This window comes from Magnusiomyces paraingens, assembly GCF_902498895.1.
Source record: "Magnusiomyces paraingens strain CBS 517.90 genome assembly, contig: contig2, whole genome shotgun sequence".
Lineage (NCBI taxonomy): Eukaryota > Fungi > Ascomycota > Dipodascomycetes > Dipodascales > Dipodascaceae > Magnusiomyces > Magnusiomyces paraingens.
In genome coordinates, this window is record NW_022474068.1 from 937,716 (window position 1) to 963,264 (window position 25,549).

General features: G+C 33.0%; 9 protein-coding genes across 9 annotated transcripts; 6 read left to right on the forward strand and 3 right to left on the reverse strand.

Moving 5' to 3' along the window:
• Window positions 1–1,079: 1,079 nt before the first annotated feature.
• On the forward strand, window positions 1,080–4,998 carry SAPINGB_P002023 (uncharacterized protein; the record flags this gene model as incomplete). Its single annotated transcript, XM_031996743.1, has 2 exons — window positions 1,080–1,142; window positions 1,198–4,998. The coding sequence occupies 2 exons, from the start codon at window positions 1,080–1,082 to the stop codon at window positions 4,996–4,998; spliced, it is 3,864 nt and encodes a 1,287-aa protein (XP_031852634.1).
• Window positions 4,999–5,124: 126 nt separating this feature from the next.
• SAPINGB_P002024 (uncharacterized protein) lies at window positions 5,125–10,410 on the reverse strand (the record flags this gene model as incomplete). The annotated part of the gene is made up of 3 exons (XM_031996744.1): window positions 5,125–10,157; window positions 10,209–10,278; window positions 10,330–10,410. 3 exons carry the CDS (start codon window positions 10,408–10,410, stop codon window positions 5,125–5,127), a joined length of 5,184 nt encoding a protein of 1,727 aa, XP_031852635.1.
• Window positions 10,411–10,846: 436 nt separating this feature from the next.
• Window positions 10,847–11,923, forward strand: SAPINGB_P002025 (mitochondrial 37S ribosomal protein mS38; the record flags this gene model as incomplete). Its single annotated transcript, XM_031996745.1, has 2 exons — window positions 10,847–11,177; window positions 11,241–11,923. The coding sequence occupies 2 exons, from the start codon at window positions 10,847–10,849 to the stop codon at window positions 11,921–11,923; spliced, it is 1,014 nt and encodes a 337-aa protein (XP_031852636.1).
• Window positions 11,924–12,715: 792 nt separating this feature from the next.
• Window positions 12,716–13,951, forward strand: SAPINGB_P002026 (uncharacterized protein; the record flags this gene model as incomplete). Its single annotated transcript, XM_031996746.1, has 1 exon — window positions 12,716–13,951. The coding sequence occupies one exon, from the start codon at window positions 12,716–12,718 to the stop codon at window positions 13,949–13,951; it is 1,236 nt and encodes a 411-aa protein (XP_031852637.1).
• A 305-nt stretch (window positions 13,952–14,256) lies between these two features.
• SAPINGB_P002027 (uncharacterized protein) lies at window positions 14,257–14,736 on the reverse strand (the record flags this gene model as incomplete). Its single annotated transcript, XM_031996747.1, has 1 exon — window positions 14,257–14,736. The coding sequence occupies one exon, from the start codon at window positions 14,734–14,736 to the stop codon at window positions 14,257–14,259; it is 480 nt and encodes a 159-aa protein (XP_031852638.1).
• A 1,106-nt stretch (window positions 14,737–15,842) lies between these two features.
• On the forward strand, window positions 15,843–16,525 carry SAPINGB_P002028 (uncharacterized protein; the record flags this gene model as incomplete). The annotated part of the gene is made up of 3 exons (XM_031996748.1): window positions 15,843–15,907; window positions 15,959–16,069; window positions 16,126–16,525. The coding sequence occupies 3 exons, from the start codon at window positions 15,843–15,845 to the stop codon at window positions 16,523–16,525; spliced, it is 576 nt and encodes a 191-aa protein (XP_031852639.1).
• A 193-nt stretch (window positions 16,526–16,718) lies between these two features.
• On the forward strand, window positions 16,719–19,169 carry SAPINGB_P002029 (uncharacterized protein; the record flags this gene model as incomplete). Its single annotated transcript, XM_031996749.1, has 1 exon — window positions 16,719–19,169. One exon carries the CDS (start codon window positions 16,719–16,721, stop codon window positions 19,167–19,169), a length of 2,451 nt encoding a protein of 816 aa, XP_031852640.1.
• Window positions 19,170–19,439: 270 nt separating this feature from the next.
• SAPINGB_P002030 (uncharacterized protein) lies at window positions 19,440–21,677 on the forward strand (the record flags this gene model as incomplete). The annotated part of the gene is made up of 1 exon (XM_031996750.1): window positions 19,440–21,677. The coding sequence occupies one exon, from the start codon at window positions 19,440–19,442 to the stop codon at window positions 21,675–21,677; it is 2,238 nt and encodes a 745-aa protein (XP_031852641.1).
• Window positions 21,678–24,303: 2,626 nt separating this feature from the next.
• SAPINGB_P002031 (uncharacterized protein) lies at window positions 24,304–25,227 on the reverse strand (the record flags this gene model as incomplete). The annotated part of the gene is made up of 1 exon (XM_031996751.1): window positions 24,304–25,227. The coding sequence occupies one exon, from the start codon at window positions 25,225–25,227 to the stop codon at window positions 24,304–24,306; it is 924 nt and encodes a 307-aa protein (XP_031852642.1).
• Window positions 25,228–25,549: the final 322 nt, after the last annotated feature.

A 25,549-nucleotide genomic window follows, 5' to 3' on the forward strand; every position in this document is an offset into this window, starting at 1 on the left:
TTGAAATATGAGTGAAGTTTTAACCTGATGATTTCAGTCGCAATATGTTTCTCAACGTAGAACAAATCGAAAAATTAACACAACGTTTAACAAAATCTATAGTGGTTTTTAAAACTAGCAATTTAGGGTTCAAATATTGGCAACAATTTTGCAGAATATCATGATTAGTTTATGCTTTTGAATCATGTGATTGAGCTAAACGCTAAACCTTTAAGCTTTTAAAATCACGTGATTTATATAGATTTTTTCACATTTTTTGCAGAACCCCCAGTAAATAACTTTTTTTTTTTTTGACAGTCATTGATCAAAATCTTTATAAGCATATCACTGTATTATGCTTGGATATTATGCTTTTGTCTCACCGTACATTGAAAATTCTTGAACAAGAACCTATTTGGCATACGTGTCTGGTGTCATTTAAAAGATCGATTCACTTTACTCCATGTTTTTTTCAAATCCAAAACGATGCTCTCCAGTGTGTTCAAAACTCTTTGAAAGATAAAAGTTTGTTAAATTTAAATTGGGACAGAAAAAAAGAGCAATTCATTTTTGCCGATTCAGAGATTTGCTCCACGCAACCGTCTGCCAAAACTCAAAATGACGACATAAATACTTTAAAGAGGCGTAAAAGATCACTTAAATATACAGAAAGGTTTGCAAGAAGCCTAAATAATGAAATTATATCTCAAGATAATAATGAGCGTCTTAATATATTTCTTTCATCTATAAACATGGGTAATATTTTTCATGCCACTAATCTTTTTAAAGAGATGATTGAAAATGACTTGTGGCTTAAAGATCCTAAAGTACCCGAAGACTGCTTACTTCTTTTGGTTTTTACTTATGCCAATATGAAGCTGGAGCCGAGAATTACCAAAATTAAAGAAATATTTTTAGAAAAAATTCCATATCTGCTCTCGTTATACATGAAGAGTGTGAAGGGTAATTTAAATTCACATCCCCCTTATAGAACAATGGCTTATATTTACCATTGTGTTTGTCAGATAACAGATACCGAAGAGAAGATTAACATCATAACCAAATTTAAATATATATGGACTCATACTTTTAAACTTTCTATGAGTCCATTATTTCAACATCATGATATATTGACTGAATCAGATTTACAATTTCTTAGATTGGTAAGTAATATAGCCTTTTATTTTAATAAATTCTAATTATGTTAATTAACTATAGGCATTAGAGATAAAAGACATAAATGATGTAAGATTATTAGAACAAATTGATGTTGACATCACAAAAGATCTTCTACCATGGACTACTCAAGTGTCGATTTCTCTTGACCAAGCTCTAAATACCAGTTCATTTGATATTAAGACTATTTTCGGCAACGAAATTTACGAAAAAAGTTTGCGAAATGGAATTCCAAATTATTTATTTTTATATGACTGTTTATACCAAAAGTTGATTGAATCTGGGGCTGATCCCTTATCTATTTACACCAACCCTCTGCTTTTAAAATTTGAGAGGACTTTTGATAATTTTAACCGCAACCGTCAATATAGAATGGAGACTTTACTTCAAAACTCCATGGCGCAACAAAAACAACTAAATGAAGTAGGCGAAATTAAGGATGCATCTAAATTTAAATTATTGAATAATGCTACAAATTTTGTCTTTTCCCATGGAAATTCGAATCCTTTTGCACAACAACTTTTTATTGATTGGACTTCTTCTTTAGAAAAAAATTTAAATATTATCCTGAATGATAAAAATGTAAAGACAAAATCAGCTACGTATGATTCTAATAAGTCTCAAAGTGATAACATTTTGGAACTACCAGGATATTCTTTTACATCTCTTAAGAAAGAACTTAAACGATTCCACTATATATTTTCTGTGTTGGATGCTAGGAATTTAGCGAGTATTTTAGCATTAGAAATGACGAATTTCACACTTACATCCATTTCAACCAATTCTCATGAGAACAGTTCTTCAACATCTACTCAATCTCTTACAAGTGTTGCCAAGAGTATTGGAGAGTCCATTGAGCGTGCTTTTAGACAAAAACAGATACAAGAAGTTTCTAAGAAGCTAGATACAAAGTCAAATGATTCTGCAAATTCTCAAATTGCTGAAATCTTTTACCGATATTCTTCCCTTTCTCCCGAAACAAAAAAAAGAGTATTTCGAAAATCGTTAACAATGTCACCTGCTGATCGCATCTCATTGGGTGCCACCTTTGTAACTCTTGCATTAAGATTTTGTGATTTCTCTGTAAAACATCCTAATTCAGGGAAAATAGTTCGAAAGCCTGCATTTTGGCATACATACAAGTTTCATAAAACGAAAATGATTGGTGTTATTAAAATTAACGAGTTTTTGGTACTAGAATTTTCTAGAAATCCACCTTCTAATAGCTCTAATTTATTTTCCACATCTATGCTTTCTAAAGCCCCCCCAATGCTTGTTAAACCTCGTCCTTGGACTTCCGGTCTTTCGGGGGGTTATTGGTTTTCACAACTTTCATTTTTAAGTGCAAGTGCAGGTGATGCACCTGAACAATATTCTTACATCAATACAGCAATGAAATATAATTATATGGACAGTTATCTTTCAGCATTTAACGTATTAGGTGAATGCGCATGGGCCATCAATCCAAATATATTGGATGTAATTTTACAGATTTGGAAGTTAGGAATTTCATTTCTTGAAATTCCAGGGCGTCTTGACTTGAAAGAAAATAAAAATATTGAGATGAAAAAACTCTCTAAAGATGATTTCAACCAGTTGTGTGAACGAATATCCTTAGAATATATTGTTAATACAGCAGAGTTATTTGGCAAAAATGGTGATCGATTTTATTTCTCATACAAAATAGATTTTAGAGGCCGGGTTTATCCTCAAACAAACTCTTCATTTTGGCATATGGGTCCTGATCATGTTCGCTCTTTATTCATGTTTTGGTATGGAAAACCTCTCGGTAAAAATGGTCTATATTGGCTAAAAATCCATATTGCAACTTTATTTGGGCTTACAAAATTACGTCATGAGGATCGCATTAAATTTGTTGATGATAATTGGGAAAACATTGTACAATCAGTTCAAAACCCTCTAGATCTTCAAAAAATTAAAACAAATTCTCTTTGGTGGACAAAAGCTGATAAACCTTTTCAAATGCTTGCTGCTTGTTTTGACCTGGTATCTGCTGTAAATTCTGGAAATCCTGAGTCTTATATTTCAAGAATATGTGTAGCACAAGATGGAACATGCAACGGGCTTCAACATTATTCTGCTCTTGGCAGAGATGTTCAAGGGGCTGTGGAAGTTAATGTCATCCCGCAACATAGAATTGACTCTAAAACTACCCCAGAAAATACCTATCCTAGAGACATTTATGGAAAAGTTAAGGAAATTGTTGATGATCTTATTGAAAAAGATACCAAGCTAACTGGAAATGACAAGACTGTCCAAGAAACTAAAGTATTAGCTGAAGAGATTTTTGGAAAGGTTACTCGCAAAGTTGTGAAGAGACCTGTGATGACAAGTGTATATGGCGTTACAAAATATGGAATAGTTCAGCAGGTGCTTGAAGAACTTAAAAAAAATCCGGTTTTAAATGAACATAATTTAAACAGTTATTCTCGTTATATCGGGGATAAAATAACTGAGGCTTACTCTCAACTTTTTTTCAATGCTCAAAAAATACAATCATGGCTGGAAGAATGTGCGGACAGAATATGTGAATCGATCCGCTGGGACAATTTCGAAAACAATGACTTTAAGAGCTCTAATCACAGCTCTAATCATAAATCTGGATTTAATAAAGATTTTTTGAAAAAGTTTTTAACTTCAGTTATTTGGACCACACCACTTGGTCTTCCTGTTGTACAACCATATCGTCAACCTAGTTCTTTATTAGTGAGAACAGGTATTCAAACTCTTTCAATTGTCAACCCTTTTGAAGTGAGCTCTGTTAAAAAAATGAAACAAGTAAATGGTATTGCACCAAACTTCATTCATTCTTTGGATTCAACACACATGTTAATGACAGCACAAGCTATGTCAGGTTCAAGAGACAAAAGCCAAAATCAAATAAAATCATTTGCTGCCGTACATGATTCATTTTGGACACATGCTGCTGATGTCGACGAAATGAACAATGTCATACGTGAAAAATTTGTTGATCTTCACTCGGAAGATTTAATTCAAAACTTATACAATGAATTTTGCATTAGGTATGATGGATATTTACAGCTATGTTATATACTAGCAGACAGTAATGCTGGAAAAGAAATAACCAAAAATAGAACCCAAAACAGCAATTTTACAGTAGATAAAACTGGTTCTCGACTAAATAATGAGCAGCTTTCAAAACTTGAATTGGAAATTGATTACGCAAAAACTACCTTAGCCAATCTCAAAACAAAAGAAGTCGATTTGAAGAATTCAATTAAAATTGAAAAGGATCCTGAAATCAAAAAACAACTGAAATATACTCGAAAGGAACATGAGAAAAATATCAAGGATATCAAATTAAAGATCAAGGATTCAATACACGTACTAAAATTACAAAAAGATATTTTGTCTCGAGAAATAAATGTTCAAATACCTAAAGGTAAGCAGGAAGATGGGCTTCTTTTTCATGAAATGAATCAAGAATATTTCTTATGGTATAAACAAAAAGTCAAAGGACCAGAACTTAATAATGATGAAAGTTCTGAGAAAGTTGTTACCCCTTGGGAAATCATTCAGAAATATAAAGAACCTGTCTATCGATATCCCAATATCAAGTTTCCATATGGTGATAAATACAGTAGAAAAAAAATTATTTCTACAAATGAGCAACACTCAGAATCCATCGGTGACTGTGAGGTGGATAAAGAGGAATTCAATGAGCCTCTTAATTTCCACAGCCCCGATTATGATACAAAAAAATGGATCCGTGTGCTTGTTCCACTACATATACCAAAAATCCCGGAAAGGGGGAATTTTGATATTAATGATGTAAAATATAGCGAGTATTTTTTTAATTAAATGAATCATATGGTTTTAGTTTTCAATATTTTATTAGATCTATTAACAAACTGTCTAGACAGTTTGTTATTACAATTTAAAATAGCTGAAATATTTGGTTAAAATTTAAAATTATATAAAAAAAGCCTAATTAATGATACTATGTGCTTTTCCAATCTTCAAAAGAAGTCTTTGTAATAAATGAAGAACGGAAGTATCTTTTTCCGCTATTGGAATTGCTCGAACAAAAAGAGGATACAAAGTGATTAACGCGCATGTTTCCTTGTCTCTATCATTAGCAGGTATAAATATCGGATTACTGCTTACACCTTCATCAACAACGAGTTTAAGCACAAATAACAACTCTCTGCGCTGAACTTTGGGCATAGGGGCGTGTCCACGAAGGGGATGATCTGTGATATATAAATATAAAACCATGGCTAAACGTAATGTAAGGAGCCGATTTGCTAAGTCACGAACTTCTCTAGGAACAACTATATCGCAGCTTGGAGTTCTGGCAGTTTTAGCAATAACACTTAAACAAGTAAATGCTAGGTTTTGTCTCGGTTTATAAGATAATTGGTCAGTAGACCCAAAAAATGTGTTGCCAAGCAACCATCGAACTTGTTTTGCAGCAAGTGAAGAAACGGTGATATTGCTATTAGAAGTTTCGCTCGAAAAAGAGCACAAAATTGGTTCCAATCTAGGGATGTGATAGATAAGCGAATAAAAAAACAAGGATTGAAGAAGTGTACTCCAAAAGTCAATAGGAGCAGAAATTGATGAATCTTGCTGAAGAGATGGGTTAAAGAACAAAGAGATCAAGGAGTTATAGATAGATAAATCAAACTCTTCATATTTTAATGCTTCGGCTTTTGATAAAGTTGCTTTGTCATCAACACCATACTTTCCAGGAGAAATAACTGCAACAGTACATTTCGCAAACCAATTCCAAATTTTTGATATCTCAATATCTTTATTTGAATTATCTAAAGTAGCAATATAAGGTAAAGACGCCTTGACAATTTCCAAAAACCTGATGTCTGCAAGCTCCCAAAGTTGGTAGTTCTTAGTTCCGCTATTTTTTGTAGGTATTGAAACAAAAGGTGGCCCAAGCTTTGCTTGTACAATGGTATGTAAAGAAATGGTAAGTTTGCACATTGTTCCTTGTCGAATTAGTTGAATGATAAAAGGATTTACCTTTTTCAGGATATTATGCAAAATTTCTAGACAGTTCTGAGAAAGTGAAATAAAAGTTGGAGTTTTGTAAGAAGATTTTTGCATTTTTGAATCATGTTCTAAATCAGACTTCACAAATGCCTGTATAATCAAATCTGAATATAGTAAAATAAGTAAGTTTGCTGTATGAATATTTGTGGAAACATCAATGAGTTGGAGCTGTTTTAAAGCTTCAGCTTGTAATGGTGAAAGATTTTCTCTGTCTGAATAGAATGGAGCCAAAATAGGATACGTTAGACATGACTTCAAAAGTTCAGTAGTTTTGGTAACTCTTTCTTCAGTAAACTGATTATCAGGTGTTAAAGATCGGACATTAGAAAAAATTTCAGCAAGAGATTTATAGCATTCTTGAGCGGCATTAGCATTCGTTCTATTGTCAACAACTGACTGAGAAGTCCAAAATTCCCAAGTGTTAGCAAGTGAAACTGGACTCATTGCTAATTCATTTTTTATAAAACCGCTTAACACCAAATTGAACGATTTGTAGACAGAGTTCATAACAGTAAGGTTACCAGAAGAGGAAAAGGTTTGAAAATAAGATAGCATTCTTTTCCAAAATTGATCAAAAAGCTTTTCATCTTTAATAAACAAATGAAGAAAAGTGAAATAAATATTTCCAATACTTGAAAAAATCAAAGACATTGATTCGCCCCATTGTGTTATTTCCTCGGGTGAAAGCTGCTTCTTAGTTATATCGAAAGGGTTATTTTCCATAACCTTTTCCAAAACTATAGACTGGCAAGCTTTCCAAACACGTGGGGGAAGTTGAGAACCAGTGGCATCAAATATCCTAAATAGGATTTGAATAGCTCCATTTCGGACCTGTGGTCTGGGGTCATAAGAAATTGCTGCCAGCCTTAATAAAGATATCATCCATATAGAATTCGCTGTATCAGGATCGTTAATAGTCCCGGTTGATGAAAGCTCTGAAAGTTGTTTAGTATTAGAAATTTCAATTTTCAAATCCTGAGATATTTTTTCTCCCAAAGATTTTCGAAGATAATCAGAAATAATCCAAAAAAAAGACAATGAAGTGAAAGAAATATTTAAATCACCCTCTTGGTGACAAAAGTTATAAAGAGTATCAATTAAGCGAATGATACAATTTGCCGGTAAAGACTCCAGAAAATCATTACAAATAAGTTGTAAAGATTCAAAGCCAGATTTTAGCAATTGAATAGATCTGTCAATTAGATATCGTTTGTTTTGAGACTCTAAATCACGGGGACCTTCAGATAACCAGTTAAAAACAGTATCAATAATATCAAAAACAATATTCCAGGCTTGAGTCAAAGACCCGCCACAGTTATCTAAAAGCTTGTTTAAATAATCTATTCCGGCAACATGAATTTTAGCTTCTGTTGAATATATAGAAATGGAAACATCGGATGGCAATTTTAGAGAAACAATACTCTTCACTTTTTCTAAAAGAGAATTGAAAACAATTGACTGAGCAGAAATAACTTTGGCGCTAAGTAGCCCTTCAGATTTCTCCAGAGCTAAATATTCTAAGCTGTTTTGGCGAATAATTTCATTATGAACTTGTGAAGCTCTAATTCTTGAACTTGGTGCTACTATTCTGGAAATTTCAACTGAAATTAAAAACTTCGAAATAATACCCCATGAAGCTAAGTCTTGAGATTCCATTGAAATGAACCGGTTACAATTTCTGTAGCAAAGTGATCCTAATAAATCAAGTAAAAAGGCTGGATCACATTCCGCTGCATTTCCAATTCCTGCAAGGTTATGATATTTATTGTTTCTATCGATAGGAAGTCCAACAACACGAGAAGAAACACCAGCTATCGACGATACCATATCGTCAAATGCGAAAGAAGGGTAATCTTTAGTTGAATCAATTAACCGACGAATAGAGTTTTCGACAGTGACAAAATCAGAGCCCATTCCCGAAAAAGGGGGAGGAGAATTTTCAATATTATATTCATACTGTATCTTTGAAGATGATGAACCACGTCGTCGATCATTAAGAAAGCTTCCATAGACAAGAAAATCGACATACTGAATTGTCTCAAAAATTATGTTCCACCCAGAGCCTAAAGTTGGACCCAATGCAATGCCTAGGTTTAATAATGCTCTAAAAGACAAAATATTTCGAGAAGTTAGTTTTGGTCGATTGATAATATTTGCTGAGGTTTGAGATGAAGAGGGCTGAGCAATCTGAGTATTTCCAGAACCAAACGTAGAAGAACGGCTATTTTCCCTAGTCATTGTAGGACTTAAAGAACCAACTAATCCTTCCATGCTTAAAATTCCGTGTTTAGCAGATGATTGTTTTTCATCTATCTCTGGCAAAGAAACACTATAGCGGCCAAGCAAAGTCAAATAAGCATCCCTCGGTTGAAGAATCAATAATACTCCCGATGCATGAGTAAATTTTTGAGCAGAGCGAACAAGAGTGTGATACATTTCTGAATCCATAGTAGCACGAAAAAAAGTGTCGAAAGATGAAAGAAGTTCAGGCCAAATAGACTCTAATAATGAACTGACAAGAGAAAGGTGCTCCGTCAATCCATCACCTTTGCTTTTGTTGCTAGTACTGGTTCTTCTTGGGGAAGAAGATCGTGATCTATTTTTAAGTAATTCCTGGTTTAATTCGGTTTGTGAAGGTGACTTAGTAAGTGTAGGATGTTTATGATGTTTTTTCCTACTAGCAGTAGTTTCCGAAGTAGCAGATAAAACTGCTCTGGCGACCCCTTCAGAAATAGAGTTAACGCAAGAAAGTGCCATGTAGTACAAGTAACTTGGTGGTAGATTTGGTGGTTCTGTTTTATCCAAAAGATCTATACATGAAGACCGAACAAGAGAAGTTTTAGAAGACAGTCCAACCATTTGTGAGAGATCAGTTATAGGTCCTGGTGAATTATTGGAAGAATCCGATGAGCTATTATTTTGACGGGACAAATCTGGTATATCCATTGGTGTAGAAGTATTTCCTAATCCAATGACGTTGGGTTTTTCGCTAGACATTTTATCTAATGCCGCTACCCATCCTTTAATTATAGGTCTGCGCCCATCTTTGGCATCAAACTCTAAATATATGTTTTCAATCAAAGAAAATTCCAATGATACACCTTGAAATACCTCCATGCATAAAACACGCTTCCAATATGGAGCAGAGTCTTGATCAAGCATATGAATAAGCATAGACAAAATTACTTCACATTCAACGTTAAGAACGGGAAGCAAGCGTCGAATTATCAGATATAAAATTCTGGTTACACGAACAGTTACTGGGAAATCACTTTTTTCGGAAAAAGTCCGGAGAAGAAGAGGGACAGCACGAGTACGTATGACATAACGAAACTCAGAATGTGAAGAAAATATCTCACTATGAGAAGTGAGAATACTTTCAATTAACTCAAGACTAACAGTCTCTGGTAAATGACCAAATTTTAAAAATACAGGTTTTTGTCTCTCAATGAGGCTGCAAATATCAAAAAAAACTCGTAGTGCGTCATAAGCTGCTGGGCTAACTAATACTTTATCATTGTTTTCAATTGGGACTTCAAATGTTTTGGGTAAAGGAGAAGTTGCTGAGTCTTCTTTGGCGACTTTGTCAAAAACTGAAATTATAAGTTGTTGCAGAGTTGCCAACGCTGTATTTACAACAACAGGTATTTTATTTCCACCTTGAAGAATGTAACATATGAGAAGAAGCTCAGCAATTAAATCATTCGAAAGATAATCGCCATAGTTTTGTATCAAAGAAGGGAGCGATTGTAAAATTTTCAAATGTATTTCCACACCAAGATGTGTAGCTTCTTTAAGCGCTTCTAAAACCTCCACTAATCTGTTTGGTGGCAATCCTTCAAAATTGATAAGAGTATGAAGACATTGAACTGCAGTCGCGCTATATTTTGCATTTCTTGTAGAACAGGCAATAAGAAAAGGTGAGATAAAATCTGGATATTTTGAAAGACCTATTCATTGTTAGTAATTTCAATGGATGATTCGTGTAATGCTAAAATTACCTTTCAAAAACGCAGCTTCATCAGTGTTTGAAGCATATTTTTTCAAAATTGCATGACTGTTTTCTGCAGCCTGAAATTTTCATCATTAGTTAATTGTACACTTAAAAAAAAATTATCATACCTGGCGTAGCTCATTATTTCGGCGCTTGGTTTGAGAAATGAGATTACTCAATTCAGTTGAAATTTGATGAACCGTAGACATAACTTTAAAATATGGTGTAACTTTCCATTGATATCAGATTTTGTCAATTGAAAATGTAGAGTTAAAAGTGTTTAAAAATTATTAAAAAAAAATATTGAATATTGAATAAATATGCTTAGATGAAGGAACAAAAAGTACTATTTGGAAGCTAATAACTCTGTCTTAGTTAAATAATAATAATAAATGCAATGTTGAGAATCGCTCGACGTGTCTCTTACAAAAACAGATTATATCACATGATATATAACATATGACCTAGAATACTAAGTGTTGAGCATTAAAATTGCCAGCCACTCAGGCGGCTCCATTTGAAACGAGAAAAGTTGTGACACTCACCACCAAAAAAATTTTTTCTGAAGCTTATTATTTTTCCTTTCCCTTCTCTTGACAACAGTATCGCCCATAAACTCGCCTTCACATATCTCGATAGATAAAAATGCTATCAAAACAAGCACTAGCTTTGAGGCTTTCAACGGCTTCAAAGCTTGCTCTTAAAACGCCTATCAACTCTTCTGCTCGCCAACTCTCATCCTTATCCACCCCTTCTTCTTCCCCCGTTTCTCAGTATGGCAGCTCCAACTCTTCTGCAATCACCCAGCACCGACGTCGTAACTCTTTTTCATTATCTATGAAGCTGGCTCATACTGGTGATGCCCTTCGTCATAACTCGTCTTCAGCCCCTCCTGCTTCTTCTAATAAAAAGATTCTCCCAACATCAACTAGATTTTTTGAGAAGAACTCGGTTCCAAAGGAAATGTCTGAAGAAGGTATGTTTTGATTTGTGTTTTTTTTTAATCTCCATTTACTAATTTTAACATTTTTTTATTCAGATATTGCTCTCGATATGTTTTTTTCAGGCTATAGACCACTTTTTGTTTTTGATCACTTTCGTCAGAATGCCCAGCGGGCCACTACTGAAGAAGAAAACCAAGAATACTTGCCATGGGATGTTTCTGTTTCTGGGTTATCGATTAATCCAGAAATGAAAAACATTCCACGCAAAATTGTTCGCAACCTTGTTCCTTACAACCTCCCTCCCACAGAAAAGGAGGCTGATGAAATTGAGGCTGTCCGTCAAGAAAGAATGGAACGTCGCATTGAAAGTATGAAACTTGAACGTCAACGCCTTTTGGGTTCTACCGGTGGTCTTCTAGATGACGACGTCAAAGTTATCAGTGTGGAGATCAAATCTAATAATGGAGAAAACAAAATTTTTGGTGATGATACTGAGGTTTCTCTTTATGTTGATGGAGAGCTTTCATCTGACCCTGAGGTACTTAGATATCTCGATAGATTTAAGGGTGTTTTGCAAGGTGCTGAGGAAGCCTTTTCCGCCTCTTCAGTTGAACTGGAGGAAACACCATATATCACTGAATCCCCGGCTTCTAAATCATATGGCCGAATCATCTACGCGACTAGCGTGAAAAGAAAGAGAAAACTTAAAATGAACAAGCACAAGTTGAGAAAGAGACGGAAATTGCAGCGCGCTCAAATGAGAAGACTCAAGCGATAAAAATGAACATTGCTAATACCAATAATTAATATCATGGAAGAGGATTTTGTTTTGCTTTTTTTAACGTCATTAACTGTGTATTGGAAGACTTAAATTGTTATTGAATTACTACCAATATGCTTTTTTGTGTAATAACCTAATAAAAATAACCTCAAAGCAGTTTTTCTTTCATTTTTCCCCATTTTTTGTAAATAGTTTTTAAAATATATTTAGTAAATTACTTGAGTCACTTTTTCTTTTAAAACAATTCATACAAATCGCCCTCCCTTAAAAACTGACATTACTGGTAACCCATGTTCAATAATAGGCATTGTATCATGGGGGAATGACGAGGAATTTCAATTGCCCCTTTCTTTGTGTAGCTTGCCATTTGAGTTTAAGTATATAAATTAGGTAAGCTTGTATTACAACTTATTTTGTAACAAGCTGAAGTATTTTTAAAAAAATTAACATCTCACTAGCTTAGCTAAGCTAATTAATATTATGTCTTTTAAAACATGGCTTGTGCCCAAGATCAGCTTGACATCATCTATTTCAATCACTACCACCATTTGGACGGCATACTAAGATAACCCAAGAAGAAATCAAGATCAAGGTGAGAGGGGAAACGAATTGAGCCGAAAGGAAAGTTTAATTTCATCATATATTAACTATTCCCTTAGTTCAATACCTTCTTATTATAATTAAATCACCTAAAAAAACGCCGGAAATATTAAATCAATTACCCAACTGACCCTTAGATATATATTTTTTAAAAAAAAATAAAAAGCATAGCTTTTTAAGTAATTGAAAATGCCTAAGTTAAGTTTAGAAACCCGTCCAGAAAAGCCGGCTGCTTTGAGGCGTCCAAAACAATTACTTGCGTACTCTATTGATAAATCAGGAGAACAGCACATTGACGATTACCGATCTCTTCGTTATTTTTATTATCCCGATACTTCATTAGCGGGACGTCCACAGCTTTCTTCAGGTTTTTCAAATTTTGTTAAACGCGATGAAAGTGTACCAAAACATTTAAATGAACTCTTACGTGCCCTGACCCATTATGAGAAAGTGCATAATGATGGCAAAAAAGTAAAGGTTGATATTATAACATACCGTGGGGTTATGACAAAATTACTCGTCCTTGCACAAGTTTTGAAAAACAGATTTGGAGATGAAGATGTAACAATAAATGCTACGTATTTTGATGGATCTTTGTTAATGGAGTTGGATGCGACAGTTGAACAAGAGAAAAATCTAAGTCGTCAAGTTAATAAAAACGATCAAGATAAAGAACGAGATCAACAAATGACATATTGGGGATATAAATTCGAGTCATTAGCAACTTTAACAAAGCCATGGACTCAGTGCACACGGGAGGAGATTGAGAGTCGTGATAAAATAGTTGTAGACAATATTTCTGAATATTGTTGTTTGGTACGAACTGGCGTTGGAAAAGTTAAAATGATTCTTGGTGCAGAAGTTGATGCAATTTATGACTATAACCCATATGATAAATTTGATCTGTCTGGAGAAAATAATAAACCTTCTGAACAACTCTTTAATGAAGATGACAAAGAAAAAGATATTCTTCCACATTATGTCGAGCTCAAAACAACAAAGGTTATTCTTAATCCAAGAGTGGCATCGACGTTTTTATTGAAACTTCTTCGCACATGGGCGCAATGTTTCCTCATAGGTGTCCCAAAAGTAGTATACGGATTTCGAGACGATAATGGATATCTAAAATCTGTCGAAGAGTATGACACAGAAGATTTACCAAAGCTTATTGCATCCGCTCAATACGTGGAAGATAACAAGAAATGGAACGGAAATGAGTGTATCGCATTTTACGCCGCTGCAGTTGAATGGATAAAAAATAATATTCCTAAAGAAGAAGGCCAAGTCTGGAGAATTCAGTATCGGAAAGGAGATAAAGATCTTAAGCTTGTCAGAGTTTCAGATTTCGAGGAAGAGCAAAGACTTGTGGAAGCTATAGTGGAAAAAGATTTTAAAAATTGGAGACAGTCTTTGGGTGATCAATAATAAAATAGCGAATAAATAATTTTTTTTTAATTTTAGTATAAAAGTACGTTAGTATAATAAAAGATAGACGATTTGAAATATATATTAAAGGTCTTGATGGTTTGTAAAAAGACTATAGAAAAATTTCCGTTCTTCTAATATACCAAAATAATTTTTAAAATATCATATTTCAAAAATAGTACATCTTTTTTAGAAAATGGTTGATACATTGATCTAACTATGGTGTAAATTTGGTCATAAAATAATACAGTTAATAAAATAAGTGTTGGTTGGCACATTTCTGTATTAAATGGATTAGAGAATGTCTATTTGTTGGGAGTTAAAACAGATAATTCAGTCGCATCATCTGCATCAACCATCGCTTCTTCATCATATAACGCATTTTGGATTTGATCATAATCATCGTTCTTTTTTGATAACGATAATGTTTGTCTAATCTTTGGTTGGACACCTTGATACTTAAAAAACTGATGCAAAAGTTTAATAATAATAGGAAGTTTAAATAAAACCAAAAAAAATAGGGACAATGGCTCAGTTATTTCGTATAATTTATGTTTGTAGATAGCCTTGGATGTCAAGGAAGCAAAAAGAAGTACTATTGAAGCTAACTCTACTGCAATTAGATTTAAACTTAACCCGTTAGCTTCTCCCATGACAAAATTTACAGAGATCTGAGGCATATATTTAAACCACTCGCATACTTCTGCAACCGCTTCCAGAAAGTAAACAAAATCTAACCATTTGAGACCACAAAATCCGTACTCTGAGTCGGGGTAATTTTTCATTGATAAAGCTATGATTAGAATGCCGCATCCACCAAGAAAATAACACAATATCTGAGAAAAAACTGAAAAATCCTGAGCCATAACCTCCTGTGTTTCTCGGTATCTTTTTTTAAGTTGATACATGCCACATATTAAACCCCAAAAAACGAATGAATGTAAGGAAAAAAAAAACTCTATTAATGAAGAGCCTGGTGGGTAAAGTGCAGGGTATCCTTCGAGTGTAATAAAAAGCGACTCTGGTATTGGGGAAGTGGGAAATCGTTCCGCATACTGATGTCGTGTAAAAGAATGCCATCGAAGAAATGATATGTGGAACAGTTTTAGGATAGGTGCAATTGATGCCCATATAACAAAATCAAACGAAAGACCTCGAATAGAGTGTCGTTTATGATTATGCCAAATTTGACAATAGCAGGCAATAATCTGAAAAATGATATGTCAGAGAATCAGTAAAAATTAAAATTAAAAAAGTATCCATACCCGACAACAATTATATAAAAAATAAAACATAATTAAATAACTACATAACTTATCACCAGAGATTGATAAAACACTAGGATTCAAGAAGTTATGTGAAAAAAATATTAAAAGGGGTTCACCAGGTTGTGAATTTATTTGACGTGTAATTTTTATTGCGTCAGCAGAAACTTTAGGAACAATCGCTCCGACAACGGGATTTTTAATGGACTGAGTTCAAGTTCTGTTTAAAATACAATGGGTTAGGGTTGATTACAACAGAATCAAAATGTTCTTTGTAGCGCATCATCAATTTTGATAATTTTTTAAAAGGAATCATTTACGTTTTTCAAATACATGCTTCTAGACTTATACATGTCGAAGAAAAAGTGATAGAAACATATTTAAAAAGTTACTATATAGTCTCTATTTTTTTTCTTGCAGTTAATTTATTGATAATAAGAATATTATAATATTCTTATTATTTAATATTAAATTATTTGAGATGATTTGACATAAATTGGGATCCTTAAAGTAGGGTAAGAGTGTAATAGAAGTATATATAATAAAGCTTTTAATAGTATGCATTGTGAATCTAATAGCTGGACTGTTATACAATATTTAATCTTCATAAATTCGCAAGTTAAAGGATGGGGCTTTTAACAATAATACGAAAACAGAGGCTTAAAGATCGAGAAATGAGAATTCTCATGTTGTACGTTATTTTTATGTAAATTCAACTCACAGAAGTTTTAACCATTATTAGGGGACTCGACAACGCAGGTAAAACAACAATAGTTAAAGCTCTTTTAGGAGAAGATGTAAAAACCATTAGTCCCACTTTAGGCTTTAATATTCGAACATTAGAGCATGGGAAGTATGTCATTCATTTAACCATTTAAAATTCAGATTTGAAAATTGACAAACGTATAGATATAAAGTAAACATTTGGGACGCTGGAGGACAGCGTACTCTTAGACCGTTTTGGAAAAATTACTATGAAGATACAGACGGTTTAATATGGGTTGTTGATGCTACAGCATTAGATAGACTAGAAGACTGTCGAGTTGAACTTCAAAAAGTCTTGACTGAGGATCGACTAGCAGGTGCTTGCTTGTTGATAATGGTAAATAAACTTGACGCAATAGGTGATGAAATTTTAAAGAAAAAAGTGGTTCAACAAGTTGAAAAGGTCTTAATGCTAGGTAAAGTTGACTCTACTCATTCTTGGAAAGTTATTGGTTGTAGCGCTTACGATGGAACCAATCTTCAAGAAGGGTTGGATTGGGTTGTTGATGAAATTAAAAGTCGACTATTTCTTTTGGATGATTGACCCAACTTGTGTAAGGTATTTAGTTTACATAATCTTTTTGGAGCATGCAAGCTTGTTCTGCTTTGAAATTTTCACCACCAAAAAAAATAATAAATAATAAATAAAACAATAACAATATCATCGCGTTTATTTATAAATAATTATTTATCAATTATTACACTTGCTCGAAAGACTATATCAAAACATTCACACCATGTCACGATATGAATTTGATGATGACAATGATGATGATAATGATGACCTTTTTGAAGATGCTTTAGATTCAACTCCGGTACCTAATATCCTACAGCAACAACTCAAGCCTGAAGAAGAGGAGGATGACGAAGACGATGACGAAGAGGAGGATGACGAAGACGATGAGGACGAAGACGATGAAGAAGAGGAAGACGATGATGAAGAAGATGAGGAAGAAGATCAAGGTCATCGAACCGCTCAAAAAACACGTCCCCAGCCTTTTGGAACTTCAGTTGGCTATAAAACTCGACCATTACAAAACATGGCTATGAATACCGAAATAGAAGAAGAGTCAGACGAAGACGAAGATGATGAAAAAAGTACTTCAACCCAATTAAATGTTTCCCAACAATTTCAACAATCATCGTATTACAATTCATCAAAAAAAACAGTTCCTAGCTCCGAAGCTTCAGTGAACGGCCAAGTAGCTGATAAACGTGTTAGATTTTCAACTGGAACAAGCGGAGTTACGGTGAGCAATAATGACGATGATGAAGTAGAAAGTGTTGAAGATGATGACGAAGATGAAGAAATACAACCTCAACAATCTATATATCCATTTCCTTCTTCCGGTAAAACAAAACCTGGAAACAAAGCAACACCTTCTAAACGACCTGCACCAACAACAGAAGTTTCCCGAATCCAGGAAAAAGCAGAAATAGTTGATGAAAAAAACAATCTACTTGAGACTGATGACGGGCTTATACATCCAGCAAAAAAGATAAAACCTGAATCACAAATAGAAGAAACGTCATTGGCACCAAACGACATAGTCGAACATACATCAAATCACAAACTAAAGGAAGAAGATGACATCAATATTTTTCATTCCGAAAGCCATACTACCGTAAATGAATTAGAATCTAATGATTTCGAAACTGGTAATGATGAAGAAAAGGGGAAACCAGAAGAAAGTCCTATACAAGATCAACAATACCGATCACCGTCTCCACCAAAATTTGTCAGCTTTAAGATGAGATATCCTATTACAATGTCTGATGCAATAAGGAATTGTACAACTTATGATATTGTTCCATATGTTGCAGCTATTCATGCGTGTCCTGTACACTGTGTTGACTTTTCTTGGGGATTAAAATGGATGTTTACTGGAGGTGAAGATGGCTTCATAAGAAGATACAATTTTTTTGATTCTGTTAATGGAAAGCTTCCTTTGACTGTGGCACAAAAACACCCATTTGTTGATAGCATTACTAAATCAGCAGTAATTGTATCTTATTGGGAAAACGAGCAACCAGTTACACGAAAAGAAGCCAAATTTGGTAAAGATGGCTTTTATGAGCCAAAAGTTTCTCCAGTATATGCATTAGCAGTTCAATCTGAATCAATATGGATGCTTGCAGGCCTAAAATCTGGGGGTATTACTCTTCAAAGTGTTCGACAAAGCGAAGGTGAAATTCAAGCTTATTATGATAAACATAAAAATGCTGTTTCAGTCTTAAAACTTGATGATGATGAACGTACAGCTTTAAGTGGCTCATGGGACAAAACCGTGATTGAATGGGATTTGGAAACATGCAAACCCACAAGAACATTTTTGGGTTCATCAGGCCAAATTAGTAGCATAGATTGGCAGCCTTTGGGTGGGTCGCTGATACCAAGAGAAATGGCAGAAGCATCATTAACACAAAGAACCACTAATATCAAGAAAGAAACAAAGAATGATAGTGATGACGAAATGGATGATGACGACGATGATAAATCTCTTGGTTCATTGTTTGGAGATGATGATGAAGATGGTGATGTCGAGATGGAAGATAATGAAGAAGAAAAAGAAGATAATGAACCCATTTCAAAACAACCACCTCCAGAAACTAAAAATAGGCACAGCCGCTCTGTGTTTTTGACTTCATCAATGGATGGAAACATTGATATATGGGATCGGCGACAAGAAAAACGGGTTGCCAGAATCCATGTTACTGACGGCGTTCCTCCCTGGGCCACTAGTGCTTGCTGGTCTACTGATGGCGATAGAATCTACGTTGGTCGTCGTAATAGTTGTGTTGAAGAATATCATATAGCATCCAGCCTGACTCCAAGCCGAACATTTAGATTTCCTTCAATTTCCGGGGCTGTCACTGCACTAACACCTATGCCATCTGGACGACATTTACTCTGTGGTTCTTACGACAATATTCGCCTTTATGATCTTTATTCTAGTATTGAAGGAGATATGCCAGGACTAAGCTCTCTAAATGATGACCTGAAAGTCGGTGGTATTGCTAAGGCTGCAACACCATTTTACATTATTCCGGGTCACCATGGTGGTGTTGTTTCAAGCATATATGTTGATCCTAGCTGTCAGTACATGGTAACGACTAGCGGAGACCGGGGATGGTCTGGATCATCGACAGATGTTGCGTTGATTTACGACATTTCAGGAATTCCGTGATTCAAGCACCGGATTTATGTAATTTAAATGACTAATATATTTGTCATATTCATGACTAATTTATGTAATTTTTTTTCTCATACAGGTCAGTCAACTGCTTATCTTTTTCAGACTACACAACCTTTAAGTCCTCTTTCTTTCTAAATTATCAATTTTTTATCAACCTGTGATTTTACAAGGACGTTGCCATTTATTTTCAGAGATTTAATTTAAAGAAAGTAAATTGAATTTTGATTTTTGTGATATTCACTTTAGTCACCTGAAATTATAATGGCAAGAGCTTCCCCAAACTCTTTCGACACTACAGAAATTAATACGGCTATTAAATCCAATTTCCCCACACTCGAAAATACAGCCACAACTACCAAAAACATTAATACTGCTAATATTCAAATGAGTACTTCTACAAATGAATGCTCATCTTTTCAAGATGAGAAGGAAGAAGATTTCCTTTATGAATCTTGGAATAGACCTAGCAAAAAAACATTGGAAAACTCTTCTCTTTCTGATGGAAGCTTAGCAAACTCATTTTCGCAAACGTCCAGCCCCAAATCACCATCGGTGGAATATTGGAATAAAACATATTTATCTTCATTTTCTGCAGTAAAAAGACGATCTCGTCGTCGATCCAGTCTTTGCTACTCGGAGACTTTAGATGACCTACCTCCAGAGCCAGTAGCAACTCCATCTATTCATTCAAGTTCAAAAACTGATAAATTAAATAAAGAATCAGCTCAACAGACTTACCCTAAATCACAGGCGCCCTTTTCAGAGAATCACAACAATACTTTTAATAAGTCCAAGTCTTTTAAAAATCGTCCATCGTTTATTCTTTGTGGTTCTTGTGACACCAAAATTAGAACAAGAAAAATTAGTAATGGATCTGATATGATATCACGCACTACAAATTTTAACAGCGATCTTTTCGATAGATCCTCTTTATATGGTTCTTTATCCTCGTCTTTGTCTTTGAATTTACCTTTACCTTTACCTTTGTCTTCGTCTTCGTCTTCGTCTTCGTTTTCCACTTTCTCTAGTTTATCGCCGTATATAGGACCGTCATCTCCTGTGTCATCTTCACAATCCCCACTTTTGTCTCCTAATACTTTATCTCCATCTTCAAGTATACGATCGTCACCTATTAATGGATTAAGCAAATCATCTTCCAAAATTTTATCATCACGAATTCATGGAGGGAATCATCACCACAATAAAGAATCCCTTCTTGGATCATATGAAGAGAGTTTACTATCTGGTCGAATGTCAACTCCATGTTCTCCACCAGTTCCATTTTATATGAAACTTGGTGTTTTTGGTCAGCAACTGACTGATACATCTCTTAAAGAGTCACTTAAATTCCCAAAGCATATAACAACACAATTCAATGCTGTTTTCTATGATTATGATTTACATGAAACTGGTATTCCTGGAAAAGGTAGTCCATATGTTGGCTCAGTAGATCTTGAGCAATTTTATGTAAACCAATATCTCAAAAGTGGAAAAGTATTGCGGGACGATATATTAACCAAAACTCTATGCCAGAAACAAAATCCAACTGTTTCAAATAATAATTCAACATTAACAAAAATTCAGAAAAAAAATAAAGAGAGATCTCAGCTTCCATTTCCGGGTTATAGAATTCCACCAACTGGTAAAATTCAAATTATCATTTCTAATCCACAAAAAACAGCAGTAAAACTTTTTCTAGTCCCATATGATGTGTCAACTCTTGAGTACAAACAAAAAACCTTCATCAGGCATAAAGTCTTTATTCGGTCTTCTTTGCCATCATCGCAACTAAAAACTTCTAACCTTGGGTCTACTCGTACATCTAATCACGAAGAGAAAATGAGTTTGCTACAAACCGTTCATTTACAAATAGCACGCCCGTCCAAAAACAAATATTACCTTTATGGTGATTTGCGTGTCATTTTTCATAATAGGGAAGAGTCAAATTTCCCTGAAAAAGAATCTAAGCCTTTAGGTTTGATGCTTGCAGTTAAAGATTCTTCATTATCAAAAATTGAAACAGTTACTAGTGGAAACAATCCTTTGAGATACAACTTAGAAGAGGTTTTTATGCAACATGTTAACAAGGCAGTGGAAAAAGATCAAAATGATTTCGACGAAAAATTGAATAACAAACCTTGGGAGTCCATTACTGTTTTTGATGAAGAAGAAGACCAAGATATTGAAGAAATTGATATTAGTACTGAAATGATACATTGCGATTGCTGCAATAAACCTATACCTACTAATTCATCAGAATATTCTGTTTCTGATAAGACGGCGGACGGAGTAAAGAACATAAGAGGCATACCTCAAACACCTATTAAGGAAACTTTAGCAGCCAATGGTAAATCTACTATTGATGGAGCGGATCAAAAGTACAATGATTTAACCAATTTTAGAAAGCTGGACACACGAGAGGACCTTGATGAAAAGTTGATGTCTGATATGAAGGCAGCTTCTAAACGAAGTTATTCTCATGCGCCTGGGATGCTTTAACGTAAAAAAATTGGTAGAATATATTATTATTAATTAATTAATTATTAATTAAATATATATATTTTAAACATAATATTATTTAGAAAAAAAGTATTACAACAAATCCCCCATCATTAAATAGGCAAATGTCATAAAAGCCGCAGCAATCCTTTATAGGATAAACATATACCTTATATGTTAAGTCTCAGAAAATAGATATATAGGTTAAATCTCAGAAAATATAGATATATTTATATAGGTTATTAATTAAATCTGAAAATATAGAGTAAATCTCAAAATATTATCCTGGATATATTTGGATATAAATCTTAGAATATATTCATATAATATATATTTTCAAAAAATAACAAACAGGACCCCCATGCATTGATAATATACCAGCTCAAGACAGGTAAAGATAAAAATTGGAAAAGTATTTCTATAACCATCAATAACATAATAAAATTTTAAACTTATAATTTATGCTCACTATGTATTCAAATTAATATTTAATTACATATGAATACCATTTGAATTAACATAAATACACATATTGAACAAAATTCTTAAATAATTAAAACAAACATTTCACATTTCACATTTCACATTTCACTTAATAATGAAATCAAAGTTACAAATGATCATATTTATGATCAACAATAACTTACAAACCAATAAACCAAGAATCTGACTTAATAATGAAATTATAAAAATCAAATCACGTTCAAAATAACAAAATTCTCTATTCACATACTCATTAATAATGCCTAAACCATTAAAGCAAACATGTCATAAAAAAAAACCAATTATATTTAAAAAAACAAAATATCCTATTTACATACCAATTGGTATGACATTGCAATGTCTTCAATTTTTTTTTTGTTAAGGTATACAAAAATAAAATAAAAAAATTAAAAAAAAATCAAAACATTTTATAAAACAGACAACATTGACAATATATCAAATATATATATATATATATATATATATATATATATATATATATTTAATAAAATTGCCTCTAGGGGCAATGAACTGGAATCTCTGTTTACATATATTGCAGGATTTAATAAAATTTATATAATAAGGTAATGATTATCAATATTATCAAAAAAATAGTTTGAAAAACAATCGATATATATGTACATCAATGAAATTATAAAAAAAAAATTACAACGTACTCATTTTTCATTATATTCTGACATTAACATTGACATTGACATTGACATTGACATTAAATATCAAAAATAAACCATAACCAATATTACAATCATTTAATTAAATTACTTTAAATGTAACAATACAATATTAAAATTACATTTGATTTTTGATTTCAATCTACAAAACAAAAATTCAACTGAATAATAATATTTGAAATTAATATTATATTATAATATAATTAGATATATTACAAATTATATCTCAAAATAACAAAAACATTGATATTCTTTGCAATACAGAAAAAACACAAAACAAAATTTCTTCCACAATAATCAAGTGCATCAGAAATATATATTTAAAATTTTCTGTATTTGTATTTTACAATCAATAATAATATTTATTTATAATACTCTCAGAAAATACTTCCCAACAGAATTAAAAATGTAGATAATGTAATTTTTCAAGAAATTGACAATGATATTTAAACCATTATTGTACTACGGATATAAATTTAACTAATGATAACATCACAAGATCCTGTCACAAAGATTACAAGATCCCGTTACAAAGATTACAACTCTCCATCAAAACATGTTTTGCAATGACAATCAATAAAATACAAGGTAAATTATTGTCACGCCTTGACATATATTTCACTAATCATTCTTTTGTTCATTTTCAAGCATATTTCGCATTTTCGCAAATCACAAATCTCAATCAACTTGATTTTCTCCCAAAAAATCACTATACTATTTTCCCAAATATCATGTATGAAACTGTCACCAAACATTTCAGTATATCTTCTTCGCCCGAGTTTAATTTCACTCAATCCAATAAATTAGATAAATCTAAGTTATATCAAAATCAAGAATGTCAACCCCCAATGCATCCAATTATATGTAATAATAATATCAATCTTATTTACACTAATTCCAATAATCGTTGCATTAAAGACATAGATGATAAATCTATTAATGACTACAATGATGAATCTAATAGCAATTACTTTGAATTAAATGAACAAAAACTAAAATTTTTAAATAATATAAATTTAAAAATTATTTAATAAATTACATTAACTTTTATATAATTATATAATTCTATTTCTTATAAATTTCATTTAATTAATTTTTAAATATTATAATCAGTATATATATGACTATATTACATTACAATTAAATATGACATAATCCATTTGACATAATCCATTTGTCATAAAACATTTTCATAATCCATAAACCATTTCAGCGAACGCTAGCGGTAACGCTAGTATATATATATAACAAAGAATGAATTAATTTGAATTATTATTGCCATAAAAAATGTCATTTATCACCCTTGTCTTTGTAAATTCACCTTCGGAATCAATAATTAGCCAACAAAATACTGAGTTCTTGTCCGTCAATACATACATATTATTGACCTTTTTTTTTTTTTTTTTTTTTTTGATTAATTTATATGCAGGCAGTATTTTTGAAAAGTATGTTTAAAGAATTGTGTATCCTCCATCAACAATTAAATCACTTCCAGTCATAAAAGAACTAGCATCTGAAGCCAAAAAAACCATAGGCCAAGCCAACTCTTCTGGATCAGCTAACCGACCCATAGGAGTTCTCTTTTTCCACTCTTCACCTATAGACACAACAGATGGGACCAATTTTTTTTGATTATTGTGAAGCTCGGCCTTTTCTCTTTCATCTCGTTCCAAAATTTCTTTTGTCATAGGTGTCAATATATATCCAGGAGACAAACTATTAACACGGATATTGTGGTTAACCCATTCTGATGCTAATGATTTGGAAAGATGAATGACACCAGCCTTTGTCATATTATAAGGTGCCTGGGGCTGAGGATAATTTACAATTGATCCCGACATAGAAGCTGTCAATACTATGGAAGCCGGATAATGACGGATTTCATAAAAGCGAGATTTAATAACTTGCTTGGCAAATTCTCTAGCAACTAACATTGATCCCAAAAGATTAATATCCATTACTCTTGTAATATTTTCTTGTGGATAATCAATTGCTGATATATTTTCACAAATTCCTGCCATATTAATTAGTGAACATGATGAATAGTTAGATTCTTCTTTATATAAGCCTTTTTTATCCTTTTCAAAGATTTCTTCCATTAAGTCTTCAACTTTAGAGCTTTCAGTAATATCACATTGAAAGCTTGCAATTCTAAATCCACCAGGATTTGAAGTTTTCCAACAAAGATCCTTTAATTCTTTTTCCAACTTTTGTAGTTTTGATTTTGACCCAGGTCCATTATCCACAAGAGCCACTCTGGAAGCGCCAGAATAGACAACTGCGCGACTAACTGCTTTTCCCAAGCCCCCTGTTGCACCAATTAAGATAACCAATCTATTGGCCAAGGAAAAGGGGTTCTTAATACCGTTGTTCATAATCCAAATAAAAAATGACTAAAAGTTGCCACCGATTCTATATCGGGGGAAAAAACTAAAATTTAGAAAGATAGTTTTTATAAAAAGAGGGGAAAGAGCTTTTTATATTTATTAAAAAAAGTTTAACACTTTATAAAAAAAGTTGAAAAAAATACTACTAAACACAGAGTTCATTATTTTAATATTCATTGCGCATTTAAAGAAAGTAAAAGTGTATTAGGAAAATAGCACAAAAGACAAAAGATAATATTTAAGTATTTCGTCAACCTGTGTTGTTCTATCATAAAGTGAATATATAATTATATAGCATAAGTTCTAATGA